This window comes from Astatotilapia calliptera, chromosome 18 (assembly GCF_964374335.1).
Source record: "Astatotilapia calliptera chromosome 18, fAstCal68.1, whole genome shotgun sequence".
NCBI classification, from domain to species: domain Eukaryota; kingdom Metazoa; phylum Chordata; class Actinopteri; order Cichliformes; family Cichlidae; genus Astatotilapia; species Astatotilapia calliptera.
Window position 1 is genome coordinate 15,909,707 of NC_137439.1, and position 20,073 is coordinate 15,929,779.

The following is a 20,073-nucleotide window of genomic DNA, read 5'->3' on the forward strand; positions in this document are numbered from 1 at the left end:
TGGACACAAAAAGGGCCATATCAGGGCGATCTGCGGCACGTACAGTTAAGTCGCTTATTGTGACTTGAACTGTGTGCTCCAACAAAAGAGACTAAGAAAGACACGGCTGATCTGAATTACCATTGGCTCAGTTCTCGATTGGCCCGACTTCCCTTCAGTGTCAAAGTCACGTCCACATCTCCAGTTATTTCACAAGAATGTTATCAAAACTAAAGTTGTATAACCACTTTAGTTGTATAACCATAATATAAATATCCATCCATCCATCTTCATCCGCTTTATCCGAGGCCGGGTCGCGGGGGCAGCAGCCTAAATACATATACATATAAATATATGTATAAAAAACTCCAGAATAGCACACCTGTGGCTATTAAATCATTGGTACATTACTTTGGGAGCATAGAGAAAAGAGAATTTGATTCTGTTTACAAACCAGATTCTGAACTTCAAAAAGGAGCTGTCCTCCAGTTTGACCCCTGCCATTATTCTTACTGACATTAAGACGAACCCTGGCCAGTGTGTGTGTGCGCTTTGTTTTGATAGACGCCGGTCAGCAGCTTAGCCTCGTAGGCTCCACTAAGCCAAGTGTTTACAGATCTGCTAGAACGCAGCCTTGTAGATTCAAGATGCTGCATCCAGGCAGACGTCGCTCCAGCCCGAGGCCTGGACTGATATTATCCATGAAGCACGATTAACCCGACGTGATAACAGCGGCGAATCAAGGCGAGGATGGAGCTCTTGTCAGATACCAACGGTATCTTCAGTGTGACCACATGACGCAATGTGAGAAAATGCGTGGAACAACGGCAAAGATGACCTGAACACGATGCCCAGGTTTTGTCTTTTGGTTATTATCATCGGAGGTGGGAGGTAACGAAGCAAGTACTTGAGTACTTCTGACTGCTCTTGCATTTGAGGGAAGTTGCATCACACATCAAACCCAACTGACCTTAATGGAGGAAGCACATAGACAGTCCCATTAATGTATATGGTCTATGCATCACTCAGTCAGCAGGAAGTACAAAAGGCGTGTGTGTAAAAACAACAAAATCAAGTCTTTTATGTCAATTCTATCATATTATATTGATTTCTGAGACATTTTTAATTTCAGCAAAACTTTTTACCTAAATAAATAAACGATGTAAAGAAATCACTTTGTCAAAAACTCATTGCAACTTCTACCTTGTATGAGAACTGTTCTGTTTCCAAATGACTTTATATCATTAATGACAGACACATTTATAACACTTTCATTTTTAGGTAGACAGTTTTTGGTATGTCAGCGGGACATCCGGACGTTTCAGCATCTGTTTAGCAACAGAAGAGGAGCGAGCATAAAGGGAGCAGTGTTTTTTCAGCAAGTGAAAAGCAAAGAAAGACGGAGGAGAGGAAGGAGATCATTTTAAAGGTAAGGATTGCTCAGCCACATCTGATAAACTGGAAAGTTAAAGCTTACATTTAATGTCCTCATTCTGAACAGTTCATTTGTGTGAAGTTACAGGGTTTTGGTTTTTTTCATATTGTAAAATATTCTGCAAAACAAACTGAAGCATACTAACTTTGTGTTATTCAAAGGTTGCATGAAAATACTATGGTGGACTGATGCAGAACAGAACAAAAGGCAGCCAAGATCCAAAGAAGAGCTCTGGATGTGCTTCAAGAAGCCTGGAGAAATCTTCATGAAGACCACTTAAAGGCTTTGCTGAAGAATAAAGGTGGTCATATCAAATATTAACTTTAAACGTTGTATTTTCATGTTTGTTTGTGCACATATTCCTTATTTTCTTATCAAAGTGAGGGGTGACTCAAGACTTTTGCATAGTATTGTATGTATGATAGGTACTTACTCTAATAACGCATACATTTCTGCTGGGGAGAGTTGTCCCTTGTTGGACATGACGCTTGTAGAATTGCCCTGACAAGGATTTCCACTCTGTCACACCGGCTAAAAGCTTAACGCTTGGTTTATCAACAAAACCACAACACAAGCTAATGCGCGAAAAAACGTGTTTTTTAAACGCTGCCGTTAGCCGGTTAGCTATCCATGGGTTCCCTATATATGCTAACCTAGCATACAGCAGCTATAAAAAAGGCAATTTTGATTTATTATCAGTAAGAGGACTGAGACAACATAGCTCCAGTTCAGATTTTTGCAAGGTTTTGATTGTATTAAAATGCTTGTCTGTAAGTATTTAGGTCGTTACATCACCAAAAGATACTTTACAGCATTCATCATTTTATGCCAGCAGAAGCGGAGATTCATTGCTCGATGGAAGTTGCTTTCAGCCACCAGCTGCTTCTCAAACAGGCCGGCTCTATTAAAGAGGTTATTATTTGGAAACGGGGCCATCAACTGGGTAATTATGTTTAACTAACCACTAAGCATAAATTAGGAGAAAACAAAAACATAGAAGAATTTGACTAGAAGACGGTGTAAATAATGTTTTGGGTTTTTTTTTTAGCTGTTCAGACTATTTCGCATACTGGCTACTGCTCAATCTAACATAAATATCTAATCAGTCAATCACACGGCAAAACTCAAAGCATTTAGCCACGTAGACATGGTCAAGACCACCCGATGAAGTTCAAACTGAGCATCAGAATAAAGAAAAAAATGATTTAAGTGCCTTTGAACATTGAACATTGAAACAGTGATTGTAGTTCAGAAACTGCTGATCTCCTGGGATTTTCCCACACAACCCTTTCTAGAGTTTACAGAGAATTGTTTACAAATGAGAAAATATCCAGTAAGCAGTAGTTGTCTGAGTGAAAATGCCTTGTTGATGCCAGAGATCGGAACGGTCAGACTGCTTTGAGGACGGCACCCATAGCTCAAATAATCACTCTTTGCAACCTATGCAGAAGTGCATAACTGAAGACACAGCATTTAGAAGCCTGAAAAACAGATGGGTTACAACAGCAGAAGACCACACTGTTAAAGAGAATTACCAAAACCTTACAGCACAAGATTGGAAAAATCTTGCCAGGTCTGATGACTGGTATGATTTCTGCTGACACATTTACATAGTAGGGTTACAATTTGGTGTAAACAACCTTGAAATATAGATAATTTTTTTTCTTGTATCAAAGGTTCAGTGCAGACTGGTGGTGGTGTAATATTGTAGTGGATATTTACACACTTTGGACCCCTTAGTAGCAAATAAGCATTGTTTACCATGTTCATCCCTTTATGATCCCAATCTTCTGATGGCTGCTTTCAGCAGGACAATGTGCAATGGTCACAAAGCTCAAATCAATGAGTTCACTCTACTCAACTGGCCTCCACAGTCACCAGCTCTCAGTAGATGTGCAGCTGACAAATCTGCAGCAGCATGTCAATATGGACCAAAATCACTGAGGAAAGTTTCCAGCACCTTGTTGAGTCTATATCACAAAGAATTAAGGCAGCTCTGAAGGCAAAAGCAGGTCCAACCCAGTACTAGCAAAGTGTACCTAATAAAATGGCCTGTGATTGTATGTATGCCAGCAGGAGAGAAATAAGTGAATGCAATAAATGATTCAGCATATCTTGATTAGTGGACATAAATGGATAGATATCAGCTGAAAGATAGTCTAGTTTACTACTCTTTTTTTTATTATATTGTAAATCTTTATTGTTGTGTTTAGTTTTTAGAATTTTTCGTATGTAAAAAATGTTTCCAGGAACACTAGGCTAATTAGATACATTTGTAGCTTTTGTCTAATAAATAAAACAATCACTGCTTAGGCCTGGTGGGGAGTGGGAGTATAGGAGGGGGTTCAACTTAGGTAAGGCATCAACTACTGAATAAGATATGATTAAGCTTTAAAAAATGACAAAGTAATGTAGCGTCTTTCAGCAGCGTGCCTTGCTGTACATATGCTGTGAGTCATTCATTGTGGTCCCCCACACCTTAGATTTTTGCCCCAGATTAAAGTACCTCCAGCACTACATGCTAAACATGGTTCCACTTTTTTCTTATACCAGACATCTTCACGTCTTGGCGTTCTATGGCAGAGAGGATAAAGGTCACCATGAAGGTCACAGAAAAAGATCCAGCGAGGGAGGTGACTCAGCTGCATGTCTGTGTGGGAGGGAAGGAAGCTAAGAAGGACAATGAACAAGAAGAAGAAAACAGAATTATGAAAAGGAGGGAGGCCGCTTTCCAACACCACATGTGGTGGTTCTGGTAGGTGATCCACACCATGAGAGCAAATCCACATCTATGTGGGATTCCTACCTGTGACTCAGGTCAGTGGGAGTCTCAGGAGCGAGAGGTGGTAATCAGTAACAGTGTTATATGGCTGTGTTAATAGTTAACGTGGCCCCTAGACACCGTGCTCCAAGGCCCAAACACCTGCAGCCTATTTTACAGGCGTAATCCATGGAAAGAACAAATAGTGAGAATGCTTGTTGGGCACATGAGCTTTTCACGAACTGGCTCATCTAGCATGCCAACAGATGTTTGTCAAAAAAAAAAAAAAAAGGTAGCAGATTCTTGGCTAATAATTGTAAATCAAACGTTGTTATTAGCTTCATAAAAACAGGCGTGCTCTGTGGGACTTTATTGCCAAGTTTGTGTTTTTCTCTCTTCTGTCTCTTTTCTTGACACCCTTCCAGGGTCATAAGCACAGCAGTGTATGCTTTCTGCCTACTGACTCCCCCAGATGGCCTTCTGGCTTTACACACACACACACACACACACACACACACACACACACACACACACACACACACACATCTTTGACAAATACCTTTGTCAAAATCTTGTAGCTGCTTCAAAAAGTAACTCCTGCCTTACAACGTCTCTCTTTCTCTCTGCGCAGAGGTGCAAGCATGCACTGGCAGGAACACAAGCACACAGAAACATGCCTCCCTGGGTTCTTGATAAATACACGGTTAAAATCAAGCCCAGATCAGGATAACCTCTTGGTGACCTCTCTCACCATCTACTAAAGCCGCACGGTCAGTCAACACCGCTGCATGAAATTAAATGCAAACCAGTGCAACCAATTCTCTTCTGTTATGATTGGAGGTTCCCCATCCAGGCAGAATTAACCAAGAATCAAAGTCCAAGAGCTTGATGCAAACGTAATGGCAGTGACATCAAGAGAGCACTAAGGCAATGCTAATGCCTCTCTATCCGGGCAGATGGAGGTTTGTGTGCACAGTGCAAACAGACCCTTGTACCGAGGAGGCTAAGCTGGAGCACTCTGCAATGTAAAAAAATCTGAGCTAATGTCTGTCTCTCTCTCTAAATTGTTTTTTGATAAGGGAATATCTGGAGATAAGTGTTGTCACTATCCTATCTAAAAAACCGGAAGCCAGTTCGATAAATCTCCTCTGTAATCTAATGGGAGTCATGGGCAGTAGCTGCGATCAAGGGAAGACTTGCTTGCTTTCTCTCCTCAGTCGGGTGCTGAGGCGAAGACTCTGATTATTAAAGAACATGGGAGAAGTTAGCCAACACTGCAAGCTTGTAAAAATTGATAACATCTTTACATTAAACAAATGACTATCACTACTCATTCAGGATTACTTTGGATTTGTTGACATTGAAGTAATACTGATAGCCTTTGTCAGTTGCCCAGTGACAGTACATCTCTGTGAAAGTGCAAAACCCTTGTGGGAAAATGGGGCATATGCATTAACCTACCTTATGTGTACCTAAAGCGGGGCAAAGATGGTGACACTGATGGGAAACTGCAGTGTTATAATAAAATAACAATAGGGTTGTTTGTGTATTTTCCAAAGCACAGGAAACATCGCAGCCATCAGAGTTAGGATTTAGCCCACTGTAAGGTCTGTAACAGCTGAAATAAAAGCACTTCCTCATTAACACGCTTTACTGTGGGAAACTCCGACGTCTGAATTCAAAAGTCGGCTGCAGAAACACATTGCAGTTATGCGGCGTGATGTCAGGAAATCCAATATTGATAACGAGCAGTGTGTTGGCTCAGACAAATACGAGCATTTTACTACAAGCTCGTAGTTACTGGCATCACGTGTTTGGCTGACAGATGTTACAGCTTCTTCGACTCGGATGAAACAGATGACGGTAAGAGTCGTTAAGCGAAACTTAAAGTGTCAACAAAGCCTCATTATTTCGGCAAAGCAATAAAACTGTGAAATGTAATTGTTATAGTAATAATAGTAAAAATGTGTGTTATACTTTTAAAAATAGCAGGGTAGGTGATCATTTTAAAAGTAAGTCTGTTGGTCTCTTTAGGGATTTGATAACTACTTATAAACTATATCAGCAAACACAGAGGCCTTTCCACTGTCCTCCTTTTCCTGTGACAAAAACTTAACCCTTTGAGCTGGAGGCGAATGTGGTCCCCCCCCCTCTGTGACCCGTGCTCCCAGGGGTTTGGTGTTAAGTAAACTTTGTCAGCCATGCAACGATCCCCAGCAAAGCGCCGTCTCCCTGCTCATCAGGAGACCTTCTCCCTGACCCCCACCGCTCCCTGCTTTCGGCATTCCTCCACCACACCACCTCTTTGACCCACCTTTTCCTCATGTGCCCCCCCCCCCCATCGGACCCGCCATACGTCCGTCCGTCGTCTTGAGTCCTGCTCTCCGTCCCGTCGGCCAGCGCGGCCGGCTGGTGTCTCCTCCTTTGGAGACAGCCTATCAGGGGCCTCACGTCATCTGTCTCCAAGATTTGACTGACAGGTCAACCTCAGAGATTACGGCTACTATCAGAGGAGGAGGGGGAGGACGGGGGTGGTTGTCTGCCCTCCCTAAGTGGATGCTCCTTTCCCTCACCATGACGCTGGTTGGGAACTGCATCCTGCTTTAGGCCTCTTAAACTCTGATGTGGCATTTTATCTATCTGGGAGCCACTCTGTTGATTTACCGCAAGGTCTGCAGGGACGAAGGACCAGACGGTGACAGATATCAACTATCTTGGCCAGCGTAGACTGAGAGAGGCGAGAAAATTTCAAGCTTGTTGGCCTTTGCTGTAAAAAAAATTGCGTTAGTTCCAGCTGTCAGTACCAGCAACACTACAAGAAAAGCAGGGGTCTGCTATCGAGGCCCATGTGTTGCATTCCCAGGCTGCACACCGACACAAATATTAACAGAAACTGGAGGCAGAGGGCCGCATTTACAGCTCAACTCATCATATTTATTCCAGTGCGGCTTGAAATATCACAGAACAATGTTTATATCTGTGAAGTTCATGTCCTTAACGTGGCTTTAACAATTTATCAAATCATAAAAAATAAATCCGTTCTTGAAAGATTTTCCCGCAGTGGATTATGGGAGAAGACTGAGATGATTACCAGCACCTCTTAAGCCCATTAAGCGATACAGCTTTTGTTCTCCCCTTAATTTTTTCATCCAATCCAGTTTAACTAATGTGTAAAATCAACCGTCTGTTTCTTAACTGAGCTTTTTTTTATCTGACGCGACATTCAGTTTGATGGGGAAAAACTTCAAGCTGCAGATATCTCCCTTCATTAAAAGACCAGTATTAACACCGATTTAAAAGCAGCAATGCATAGTTTGAATCTGACTAACACAGTCTGACCACATGCTTTTCACGCTGACTCTACCAGAAGCTTCTGGCCTTCCACATCAGATCATTCTCCTCTGGCAGGTGGTGTAAAGCTGGCTAACTCTCAGGCCCTCGTCATCGCTCCCCGTCCAGAACGCGGAGCCCTGAGATATTTGTGTATCACGTATTGATTTGGAGGTACAACCCTTGGCTGTAAAACAAAGATAAAGAAGTTAGCCATTAACTATTTTTCCAGGGGTCACTCTGAGCTTGTTTCACATAGTTGGAAGCCACCTGGAGAGAGAGAGAGAAAAAAAGCACCAAATTGCCTGGCCATGTGATGGACTCTGGAATATTGATTTTTCTCTCAGAACAACAAAAAAAAAAAAAAGGTCTTTGCAGTCAGCATTTCCCTCTGAGCTCAGATAGGGCTGCTACATTCCTGTCTACTCCCTCCAAGGTTACTGCCTGCTCGGCAGAAGCGAGCACCTGTCAGATGTACATTGTAGCATTTGCTGTCTCAATAGAAGCCCCTGTTTTCCAGTAATGAAAAGAGAACGTAAGAAAGAAAAAAAGAGGCATTAGTTGGGGGAATTCAGTAAAGTCTGGCTTCTGGGGAGTTTCTTTGTTGTCTCTATCTGGTTTTACAATGATTAGAAACTGTGGCTTTGAATGCTGATCTCCCCCCCACCTCACCTCACCATCCCCAAGCCTCACCTGGCAGCGTGCGGAGGACAGCGACACCAACGCCGCCTTGTTTGCTTAGCTGAGGGTTCACAGTGTGTTGAGATCTGCGCTTGTTGATGAAGTACGGCTACCCCATTGTTCAGCGCGCTTGTAATGCCATGAAACTAATCACATCTAAAGACACCCACAGTGTTGGAGCTGGTTACTAGCTGCCCTGATTTGATACTTGTAGTGTTTAATGATTAATTGAAGTAGCTTAAAATGTGAACATAATGCCTCTTTGAAAGGTTTAGCCGTGCGTGTGCCTTAGTAAATCAATGTAATCACAAATTCTGGATGTACTTTGACCCATTTTTACTTGATTTGAAATTCTAGGCCTGTTAATCTTTGCAGCTTTTCTAACCTCATCATGAATCTTTTCAATCTGAGCACTTGACAGTTTACTGCCCAGGCAAAGGTTGCAGCGCCACGGCTTTATAGAATTATTAAGTAAGCAATTATGATAACCCACTGTTTTAAAGATAATAGGCCGATAAGGTTCTGCCAAACTCACACCGTAGTTTGCCCTCACGCTGCTCTTCCTGAGGGGGGGAAATCAATATCTTTTGCTCTCTAGACCCACCGAGTATTTATCTTAAACTCTTGAGCATCAGCTCGTTCCAGATGTTCTGCAGAAAAAAATAATAATAATTGTAATCTGAAATGACACCTTGTAGCTACACAGCATAATGACCCTGCTCGCTAGTGGCATTTTATCAAAGCTCATAAACCTTGAATGACTATATATTGATAAAGACTGTTTAAAGTGTCACTGGAACGATAACATTTGCACTGTAAATGTGGCTCGACGGCTCCAGTTTCCAATCGTGCTGCGATGATAAGGACGGCACAAGAGTGGGCTACGACCAATAGGTCAAAAGCCGCAGGACGTTTGCTAAATTTTTACAGAGTTTAAAGCCTCGCATTAATATTTTTCAGCTAGCAAGGCATCAAATGTTACTGCGATGATATGCAACGCCTGGACAAAGCATTTGCAGCTGATGCAATGTCAACTGCCATTAATGAGTATTTATGTCGTTCTGAGTGCTCAGCTTGCAGCTGTGAATGTGCAGCACCTCCACGCCTAATAAACTGTAATTAATTCACATAAGGATGTGATATAGCAGCATACTTTTCCACACTTGTGCTAGTATAGGCAAATTCTCTAATGTTACATCAAATTAAGATTAGGAATGGGCATGAATAATCCCTCGGCGGCAAACCATTTGAATACAGTTGCTCATGATTACTTACAGTCCAAGGTTAAGAAAGGAAAGGTGTGAAAGACAGAGGGAAGCAAATTGGAGAGCCCAATAACATTTAAATGAAAAGCTACTATTGACTTGTTCCCTGTAATCTACTGTTATCATTTACAGCGACTGCTATTACGGCTGTATGTCATTTCATTTTTAGTATACTGGATTATATTGAGCTCACTTGTATTGACTTGTGTTGCTTAAAAGGGTCGTAAAGCTTCATTTCTTAAGTGATTATGTCCTGACAGCAGTCGTTTTATGATGAGATTTCTATAGATTGTTGCATTTTTTTCACTACATTTACTATTTTCCATGTTCTGTCATAGACATTTGACATTTTCAGTAAACTACATGTCTGTGCAGTCCACTGCATGGATTAATGATTGGCGTTTTAAAGCTCGCCTGGTTATTTTTATGGATGTATTTGTGACGGCTCACTGTGGACACGTGTTTCAGGTCTTCTGCGTTAATACAGAGTACCTGATAAACTGGCACTGAGCCTCCTGCTCCCTTATGCCCTTATACCTACAGGACTCGGTTTCATTCAGACGTTGTTTGTGTCGACCTCCCCCATCTCCTCCCATTGGATAAATACCGATTAACCACTTCTGACCGAGATGAACAAGTGGTTCGACACTTTGCCCAGATCGATATCAATAAAGCAATCAGCAAGTCGGGGGCCTATATGTTTTGAAGAAGGATCTGAGGTAGAGGATAACTGAGTTTATGGCTTTACTGTCTAAGGTGGAGCTTGCAGGTACACCCCCCACCACCACCGTCACCATATAAACACATGAAAACACGTGAAGGATTGTATCATATTGCGCCATTCGAATGACTTTAATTAATTTCTTTAAAAAACAACTATAAACTGACAAACATGAAGACATTTTATCTTTATTGTGCCAGTGGTTAAAAATAAAACCGCTCATGTCTGTCAACAATTTACTGTGTTAAATTCGTTTACAAAAAAAAAAAAAAGTGATCCCAAAATGCAGCAATGTACAAATCCAGGCCCCCTTTGTCACGTCCCTCCCTTCTTCTCTGGTCCTCGAGGAGTTTGTCCAGACAACCAGATTGCACTTTGCTCAGCCCGACCATAAACTGAGACAATAAATTCAGCCAGACTTCTGAACTGCATGACATGAGAGAGAAAGAGAGAGAGAGGACCTTCAGACAGTCAGAGATCAATGCTTCCAACATGGCAGGAAAAGCCCAACCGGGCCACAGCAAGATGTATGAAAGCATTTTCACCGTCTTTCTGTGTGGCCCGACTGGAGTCATGGAGCAATTGATTTCTGAAGCTCAGAAAACATTAAGCTTTTGAAGTCTGAAGTTCTCCAATGCTGTTTACACTAAGAAATGGCTCGAGGTCTAAACCCACACCAAGTTTACCTTCTTTTTAAAAAAAAACTAAACAAAACTCACCAGTCGATACAGATAACTCAGAAAAAATGCATTTCATGTGCAATAAGTAAACTTGTTTTCATTGCGTGTTACCTCTGGGTCCAGGGGTACGTTTTTGCTCAGTTAGCAGAGGACCCGTGGGATCACAGCTCGTCATGTTCTGCATGCAGTCGTAAATTTAAACTGGTGCGGTCGTTTTGGAGCGGCAGGATGAGGAAAAATGGTGTCTAAAACCAAAACAGACTGTGTTGCTGTCCACAAATACAAGGCCCTTCATGACAGCAGAGACCAGTAGTGTTTAGTCGCTGGGTGTACTGCCACCTTGTGATGTGCTCTGAGCTCTGCATGTGCAAGCCCTGTGAGGAACTTCACTCCACGTTAGATGTGTGTGGAGTGCATTTATTTCTGTCTGTCGGGTCATAACTTCAGAGCCAGTGCCAAGGGCGAAGCCTGAGGGGGTGGGGAGCCATACACCTTCCTCCCCCCTGCGGCACGCTCAGTCCTCCGACAGATGGATGTCACTGACCCTTCTCAGTGATCACAGCAGAGGCTCGAAGCGGGGTAGCAGACATTTTCCTGATCGTGGTCGCCCCGGTCCGCTCTCCGGGGGTTTGTTTCATATCTATCTGCTGCTCACTCAAGCCTGCCCGTGCTGGGCCACCATCACTCACACTCCGCGGGGCAGCGAGTGGATTAGCTGACCCCCCGGTGTGGGAGTAACAGGCCCCCGCAGCCTCGTCAGCAAACACTGGAGTCTTCAAGCAGCTGAAACTGGTGGGTGAGGTGGTCAGGGATGCTCCCCAGGATCAGGCAGCGGCAAGGCGAGAGATAGCAGCGTCTCCGGCACCCCGAATTTCAGTCAGCATGGCAGCGGGGTCTGCAGTCAGTCAAGAGTGATATACACAGAGTAGTCTGGCTCCACCAGCCAGTTTTGTAATGGTATTCAAATGATTTATGGCTTTATGAGGCGAACATTACACTCACATGTCATGGTTGAATATCCCAAACCAAAGTCACTCTTGTGAAAGACATTTCCAGAGAAGCAATGATGTCTGCAACATCGTTGGGCAATAAGGTACGGCTTCACAGCTGACCCCAGATGAGGCTGAGATCAGTCAAACAGTTCAGTTTCTTACTAGTCTCAGAAAAATAAGTAACTTGTTGCCCTCTGTGTGTGTGTAAATGTGTACTGGTAGTCAAGCCTATGACCTGCTACTGCTAGGAAATTTCCAGCTTTAGCCTTTTTAACCAGAAACGACTTTATGGAAGCACATTCCCGCCACTGAAGTTATTTTATCAGAAGTTTGAGTTAGTAGGTAAAAATTTTGACTCGTAGATATCCACTCCCAGTGGTGGAAACAAGCCTCCACAGATTTGTGTCAACCACACCACTTTTATCCATCCATAAAAGAAAGTATGTCGCTTTTATCCCACTGACACGTAGTTTAAATTAGATTTAGGCTAGCGACTCTGTATAACAATGTAGCTGGTCAACCATATGGTCTTCTACTGTTTTAAAGACTAGTGCTTGCATATAAATAACCAAGCATCACAGACTTGCCAGGAGACTTTACAGCATCTGTAAGGGCCTCGTGCAAAAAGTCCAAGATGGTATGAAAAAGTTGTCAGAGCCTCCTGTACAGTGTTCACTGAGTGAGAGGGTGACAGCATGATGGATGTCTCGCTCTGAGCAGCTGTATACTGCTGCTGCATGTGAGACAAGCTCAAAGACGTCCAGGTTATGAATGGACTAGTCAATGAGCTAGAACATAAATGGCCTTTGGTCATAATTTCTCACTGCTCAGGAGATGCCCTGCTGTCGCACTGCTCAGCGGAGAAGATGCATCACTCTAAACTCCCTAAACCCACCGCGCCGCACCCCACTCTTGCGCTTTTCTGTCTCTTTCTGATTAGCATAGCTGACCTATCACACGCTGGTGCTGAGTCATTATGAGGTGTTAGCATTTTCAATTACCTCTCGCCTCCCTTCTGGGCCACCCGTCTCCTCTGCGAGGGCAGACACTGCACAGCAGGAGAAAAGCAACAAAATGCTAATTTTCTCGCCTATAGGACCCTAACATGTGAGCTCAACTTTAAAACAAAAACAAACATAAGAAAAGCTCATTAAAAGTTCAGGAGAATCTAAAAACAAACAGAGACTTTAATGTCTCTTGGTTCACGGAGGCCTTTATTTCAGCTATATGGTTGTTTTTGTTGTTGTTTTTTTTTTAAAAGCACTTATTCGCAATACAGACTGAACGTTTTCTTTTATTGACACAGGTCGTACTGCATATGTCAAACATTCATGCCAAAGAAAATACTACCGTCTACAGGTCTAACAAGGACAGTTACAGGTACTGAAAATAAAGAACAAATGGGCTTTTTGTTCAAACACAACCATAACAAAAAATACTACCATAAAGCGTATTAGTGCTTCTAGCTTATAGAGTCGTGACCAGGAAAGAAACAAAACTGTACTAAAGTTGCTTAAAAGGCAAAAAAATTTAGCTTGCATGTGGTTGCAAATTCCCAAGCAGTTAGTTAGTCGCTTTGCTGAGTCGCCGCACGGGCAACTGCTTTTTAAAAGAGGTAAGGCAAGTTTATCTTTCCTCTCAAATAACAACACAAAAAACAGACACTTTATGTCAAAAAAGGTTTTTTTTGTTTTGTTTTGCAAACGAACAGGTTTGCCTTAAAACTGCCACAAAAAAATAAAAAGCTTCTACTGATGATTTCTAGAAAGCTACTGTCAAAAAAATGGGGGAAAACACAAAGATTGGAGCAGAATGTTTGAGAGACTTTGAGGCTACATCGTAGGAAGGCAGTGACACCTACAAGTCCTATTGTTTGGGCAGCGATACAAAATAATTTACTCTATATTTTCATCTTAGTGTTGTAATAGATTGTACTAGGTAGACTTTGAGAAAAGGAAATACGCTTAAATTAAAAAAATAGTAACACAAAGAGCACCTTACCCCCCCAACGTTCGTTCACAAGTTTTGTTTTGTTTTTTGGAAGCAAATGGCACGATGTCATCACCGATAAATTAGCAATTCAGTAAACTGTATATATTTATATATACATATATTTTTTGTTTGTTAGACAATACCAACAAGTCTCAAAACACTTTAACACTAACTTGCGACAAGATTCTCCTGTTACAGAAATGTTTGCCTCATGTGAGTTTGTGTGTGGAACAAACAATTACAACAAGAGAGGTGGGGGGGTGTCAGTGGACAGAAGTCAAAAGAGTTGTGTTTGTCTTGAATCCCTACACGGCAGTTCTTAAATCTGCAGCCGATAGGGTGCTGCAACACTGCTGTCGTTACTCAGCTCAGTAAACAAAGTACGGGGTGTAGCACGCTACCTGGCAGTTACACTACTATATCTGCGTTTTATCACTGAGCTCCAAGGGTTCCCCCTGGAGTCAGCGTGGGGTGGGGGCCGGAGTATTTAAACCCTGCTTTTTGTAGTGCAAAAACTGCCAACATTTGGTTTTTAAGAGCAGGGACAGTCGGTGAGCAGAGCGTTGCAATAGCCAAAGCTGCAACCATACTGCCATACTGTCGTGATAAACGAAGGAGCTTCCAATACAAATACACTTGAAAAAAGGTTTACAAATACAATAAAATCTGGCTGCAGTGGGCACTGGACTGCAAACAGATGAATGAGAACTTTATATCAAACGGTAACAGGCCGCCTTCGTCGCCTCCACGCTTCTCACTCAGCTGATACCCCCCAAAGTGATCACATCCAAAACTCTGATTCTGAACTTCAGACTCGAGACGGGACAACTGTTTGAAATGTTGAGAGAATAAATGGAAACAACACAAAAAAGGGAGATGGGGGGTGGGAGGGAAAAGGATGAAGTCTCTGAAACAGGCGTCTTTCTTTCTGGCTGCACTGACGGCGACAGGACAGCACAATTAACTTCAGTCAATTCATCGATTTTCCTTGTTTTGTAACAGGAATTCCACCTGAACGCAATCGACCCACTGAGAAAGCGTTTGTGGGACAGAATTAGATGTGCCTGGCTGACGCGGGTGGCTGTGAGGATGGAGGCAGCAGCAGCAGCAGGTGTGGTTGCCGCGTGGCGAGCGTGTTCAGCGTGGGCTTTAAGAGAAGCAAAGAGAGTTCGTCGGCGGGTCTAGTAGAGGAGTATGCGGCGTTCGATGGCCTTGCGGCAGATGGGACACTCGCTCATTCGATCCCCGCACAGCTGGCAGGTTCCGTGGCCGCACATGAAGATCATGTTCTTCAGCCGGTCCAGGCACACCGGACACATGGTCTGCACACAAGTAAGCAACAGTCGTAGTAAAACCCTTTCCACATTTAACATGTCAGTATTACTACCGAGCCGAGCCCTGGACAATAACTTTATGGTGCCGGCGTGCATTTGATCCCTAAGAATTTTACAGCAATGGTTATTGTTTTGCAGTTCAACTGCATTTTATTCTTCCGCTTTAGTTCACGAGCCACACCTGGTTAGTGACCTTACCTGTTCCTTGATGTCTTGGAGCTGTTGTTGTAGCTTCTGCACGTCAGCGTTGACGTTGGTGTTCGCCTTGTCTTTCTGCAGGGCTGGGATGTTTCCGCTGGCTGTTTGGACATTAAAAAAAAAAAAAAAACGCAAACAGATGGTGAGAATAAAACAAACTGCACTTATCAGCCAAAAGATTAGCACCAGTGGCAATACCTCAGATTTGACCTCTTAAACTATAAACTATATTGCCAATAAAAGTGAGTGCAGCCACAACAACATTACCGCTCTGAAACGAGCCGGGTGCTCGAGTACGTTTTAAAACATGGGTTCTGGAAAATGGAGAAGGATCACAAACACATGCGCGCTGAAGTTTACTGTTGGCAAACGAGCTCGGGCTCTGGCAGTCCGCGCTAACTTGCTTTTACATTTGATTTCTGAAAAGCACACTTTGCAATTATCTGGAATATAAACTGGCACGGGACAAATGATCATGCAGCGCTCGCTTGCTCGCTCGTATATAATGAAACGTGTGTGAAACTTCCTGAATGGATTATTTAAGTGCTCGACACAAATTTTCTGGACTGATGCCCTCCTGAGACTTATTCTCGCTGTCCAAACATCTCCCAGAACACGGCGAGCACCAGTGTGACTCCTGGGATGTGCATCGTACGTATATATATCATCACACTGAAAGAGAAACGGAGGAAAGGGGGTTAAGGGGAGGGGGAGAGGGGCCAGGGCAGCACCTTCGGGTGGGGGGTGTAGGTTTGCAGGAGGTTCTCTATAAACAAGGCTCTCTTAAGGGAGGGGATCATGGAGGTATACTTACACCAACTTAGTGCCAGATTGTTGGGCTGGAGAAGATCCTGGGATCCCCCTGCCATACTGTTAGAGCTCCCTGCTGGGAATAACCAGTCACATTGTTATAGCAGGAGCTGCCCTCACCAGCTCAGCGGCTGGCCTGATGACCAAGACTACTCACTATAGCCTCTATGAGAGGTTCAGAGAAAGAATCTGAGAAGCAAAACTAGCAAGTTGGAAACAGTGATCAGGGAAAGAACGGGAAACAGAGTTTCTTCTACTGGTTGCTTAAAGTCGCACGTGTTTTTTCCCCTTTTTTTGCTTACAGGTGACTATTGCCTGGGTTAGAGGTACAACATGAAACCCATGCACCAAATTAAAGAAGAATGGCGTCAAAATGCTTCAAGTGCCAGGTATATTTTGCACACTAGATTTGCTTTTAAAACAGGAAGCAACAAGCAGGGTTACTGGGGAAAGGGGGAAAATAAAAGCATTCAATGCTGCCCCTTGCATGAGTGTATGTGTCACTGCTTGGGTCTGCATTCACTTTTGCACGTCTGGTAAGTACGACTTGCTGACAAATGGAGAAATTAAAAAAAATAAGATGTATGTGTATAAACATGAAAGTTGCGTACTTGCTACAGTGCCACTGTTAAACTCAAATTAAAACAAAAACAGAAGAAATCACTAGTGATATGCACCGCAGAACAGAAAGATGAATCGTGAATGCAACCAAAAATAAAATAACTTGTGCATCTTGTCATCACAATATTTTAGGTAAAATAAATCGAAACTGGCTCTTTTGCAGCTGGAAAAATGTTTTTGAAAACACCGCACAGTTTCATAACTGCTCCATATTTCTTTTCAGAAATGGGGGAGATCTTATAATGTGGATTCATGTGGGTATTATATGCATGCATCATAGGAGGAGCTGCAGGTCATTTCTGCGATACGCTTACAAATGAGTTCATCCATTCTATGTGAATGTGATTAGTCAAACTTTTGGAGGCCAAAGGAACATTAATAAGGTTATCTGTGTGCTCTGACATTATTACGTTATTCAGTAAAAGTCAATCTGGAGATGGCTTCTAGGGTTCTACATTAAAAGATTGGGATTTGAAATGAAATCTTCTCTGCTCTGAAGATCTGTGTGCTGATTTCAGACATGGCAGTGAGGCTGCCGTCCACTCGAGCTAAACTCTAAGTGGAGGCTACTACAAATGGTGCGAGCCAATTGGTTCTAATGATTACATTATGACAGATTTAGATGTAGAATTCAGTTTGGAAAGCAAGCGTAACAATTTTATTTATATATATATATTTTTTAAATGAGTCTCTATGGATGAAAAAATACAAAGAAAACATGACAGTGATGATCATTCCACCTCAAATCATAACATATTTATAACTTTTTCTGCTCAGCCACCTCTGATTTGCCTTAATGTGCCTTGATTGAATTCTGGATATATATGATGATGATTTTGGATCGTTTGTTTGTTTTTGTGGTACAGTACATCATATTTGCTGACTCGTGCAAGAAAACTGAATGACAACAACACTTTTCTTAATTTTTTGCATGTGTGGTTTTGCATTAACACGACATGCAGGTACATTGTATTGTATTATTTCTGTACTATCAATATTTTTCTTAAAGTGTGCACAAACATGGAAGTTTGTAGGACAGCTTTAATCTTTTTTTGCCATATTTTATGCTGAAAAATTCTGAACATTTCTTGATGCAAATTACACATTTTATTGTATATATAATTTTTATGGTAAGAAATGGTGGTGAGATTTTCATTTGTAATATATCTTAAAACGTATTTGATATATGTAGCAAAAATTTCCCAGCAATCATTATATATGTCCAGACTTTGGACCATAAACTTTTTAGGCGATTCAGGGATGCTCGAGCAGAACGGCCACGATGATTTGAGATATAATGACGCAAACATAAACAAACTGCAAAAGCTAAGCAGCAACAAAGCAAAAGATAAAAGTAAAGCAGATTATTTGGAAAAAGTAAAGAAATGAGAAAAGAAAAAGAAAAATCTTTGAAGAAAGGGGGTGGATTAAAAGGAAACGTGTGGAAAATTCACTCACTAAGGTCATCATCATCATCATCATCATCATCATCATCAGCGGCATCATCCTCCATACCTTTCCCTCCACAGCAAAGTACGAAGGGGGTGCGGCGTTCCACCACAGCCCGGCACTGTACGCACTTCTTCATGAGGCTGGCACAGTCTGGAGGAAAGATGAAGAAGATCATCAGTGCAAGAAAAAAAAATCTATATTTTCTTTAATACTCACACAGAAGCCAAAAGAGGCAAAATGATGCTGAAAGGTGAAGTTAACTTACTCTCACAAGCGCACATGTGGCCACAGGGCTGGAATAACACCGCTGCCTTTTTATCGGAGCAGACTACACACTCCTCGATCTGTGGACGGACAAACACAAGAAAAATTAAATAATCCTCACTCCTGTCTGTGTCAAGTAGCAGCTGTGCTTCTTGATACCTTAGTTCTCGACTGCACTTGTTCTTTGCAGATGAGACACTTCTTGACACGAGGCGAGCAGAGGGAGCAGGTGGCGATGTGTCCGCAGGGCCCAAAAAGAGTGTCTCTCTTCATGTCCGAACACACCATACACTCCTCCAGTGACTCGATGTTGCTGTTCAGAGACGGGCTGCGGGTGCCCACCTGGCCGCTGGAACAGAAGAGAGTGTGTGAGCGAGAGAGAGAAACGATTACAAGCGAGAGGCCGGAGAAAACGAAAGATGAGGAAATGAAATCAAAAGAACAAAATAGAACATGACTGTACCAAAATGTTATCTCTTCCTTTATATCTTTAACCCTTTAGTGCATACCTAGAATTAATGCCATTCAATGTGTCCCAGACCGCTGCTTCCTTTCACTAATGGGTTTACAGATATCATGTAAAAAGCGCATACAACAACAAAAACATTATAGCCCAGACACAGACGCGCTACGGATATGATCAGCTGTTCACAGCACTTCCTACGTTGGAATATACGTCATCACGTTGTCAGCATGTATTTTGACATGTTTTTATGTTCAGCAACTGATGTCATCTTCCCGGGAATTGTAGTGTTTTCCCCTCCTCCAAGGCCTATCACAGCTCCTCGGGTGCTATTGAAAGGAGATGTCTGACTCTGTGCCTCTCTAATTACAAGTTCCTGGGATACTTAGAACTCTGATTGTGCTATTGGAAATACTTTATTCTTTTTGCTAAATATGCATTTGATTTTTTTCCCCTCTCTCCACAGTTTATAAAAAATGATTGCATCTGAGGTTTTAAAAAAACTCAATGAAAGCACCAGAATTTCAAGTTTTTTTCCTGTCCCCTATGCTCCACACGTCTGCTCAGTCTCATGATATTCAGTTTGGTAATTTTTGTGTAATCTTGTTGATGGACGAAAAGGCATCATAAGCATGCTAACTTTCCAGCTTTAAGGTTGGTTGTGTGTTGAATTCCTGAGACTCCATGAAGCAGCTAGCCAAGGAACAGCCTGGCACATAATGTTCTGTGAAACCGTTTCACCTAAGCTTTTATGCAGATTGTCCACGCTTGTTTTTTTATGCTGAGCTCGGCCCGGCACCTCCTGGCTCCAGCTTCATATTCACTGTTTAGTCATGAGTGGCATCGATCTTCACATCCAATTCGGCAAAATGTCAGATGAGAACATTTACCTGCTCTTTTCTTTGTGGCATTTGGCCAAAGCCTTGCAGAGGCTGGGGTCCGGACACAGGTCTAGAGGGGACTGGCCCTTTTTGTTACGAATGGTCAAGTCTGCTCCATTAGCTGCCAGGAAGCAGGCGATGGATGCTGCGCTCTTCTTCTCTGCCCCCTGGGTGCCCAAGCCCATGATTAACTGCAGAGAACAAGAAGGAAGCA

The 20,073-nt window shown here is 42.6% G+C and overlaps 1 protein-coding gene and 3 long non-coding RNA genes across 10 annotated transcripts in view; 2 read left to right on the plus strand and 2 right to left on the minus strand.

Moving 5' to 3' along the window:
• The first annotated feature begins 1,260 nt into the window (after window positions 1–1,260).
• Window positions 1,261–1,735, plus strand: LOC145421679 (uncharacterized). Its single transcript, XR_013903038.1, has 2 exons — window positions 1,261–1,408; window positions 1,576–1,735. It is a non-coding gene; the product is annotated as an uncharacterized LOC145421679 (long non-coding RNA).
• A 496-nt stretch (window positions 1,736–2,231) lies between these two features.
• On the plus strand, window positions 2,232–16,664 carry LOC145421678 (uncharacterized). The gene is made up of 3 exons (XR_013903037.1): window positions 2,232–2,357; window positions 3,968–4,169; window positions 16,483–16,664. It is a non-coding gene; the product is annotated as an uncharacterized LOC145421678 (long non-coding RNA).
• Window positions 10,273–11,488, minus strand: LOC145421677 (uncharacterized). Its single transcript, XR_013903036.1, has 2 exons — window positions 10,964–11,488; window positions 10,273–10,598 (listed from the first exon to the last, which is right to left on the minus strand). It is a non-coding gene; the product is annotated as an uncharacterized LOC145421677 (long non-coding RNA).
• Window positions 13,938–20,073, minus strand: part of mib1 (MIB E3 ubiquitin protein ligase 1) — a 59,024-nt gene continuing 52,888 nt past the window's right edge. For 2 of the 7 annotated variants that reach the window (XM_026150225.2, XM_080292237.1), the window contains 7 exons: window positions 19,869–20,050; window positions 18,675–18,864; window positions 18,517–18,595; window positions 18,258–18,401; window positions 16,183–16,254; window positions 15,369–15,469; window positions 13,938–15,158 (listed from right to left, as the gene is read on the minus strand). In XM_026150225.2, the coding sequence (XP_026006010.2) occupies window positions 15,018–15,158; window positions 15,369–15,469; window positions 16,183–16,254; window positions 18,258–18,401; window positions 18,517–18,595; window positions 18,675–18,864; window positions 19,869–20,050 (909 nt within the window). In that variant the 3' untranslated portion in view covers window positions 13,938–15,017. The remainder of the gene's footprint in view (window positions 15,159–15,368; window positions 15,470–16,182; window positions 16,255–18,257; window positions 18,402–18,516; window positions 18,596–18,674; window positions 18,865–19,868; window positions 20,051–20,073) is intronic. The other 5 variants (XM_080292239.1, XM_080292238.1, XM_080292236.1 and 2 more) reach the window with 5 other exon arrangements.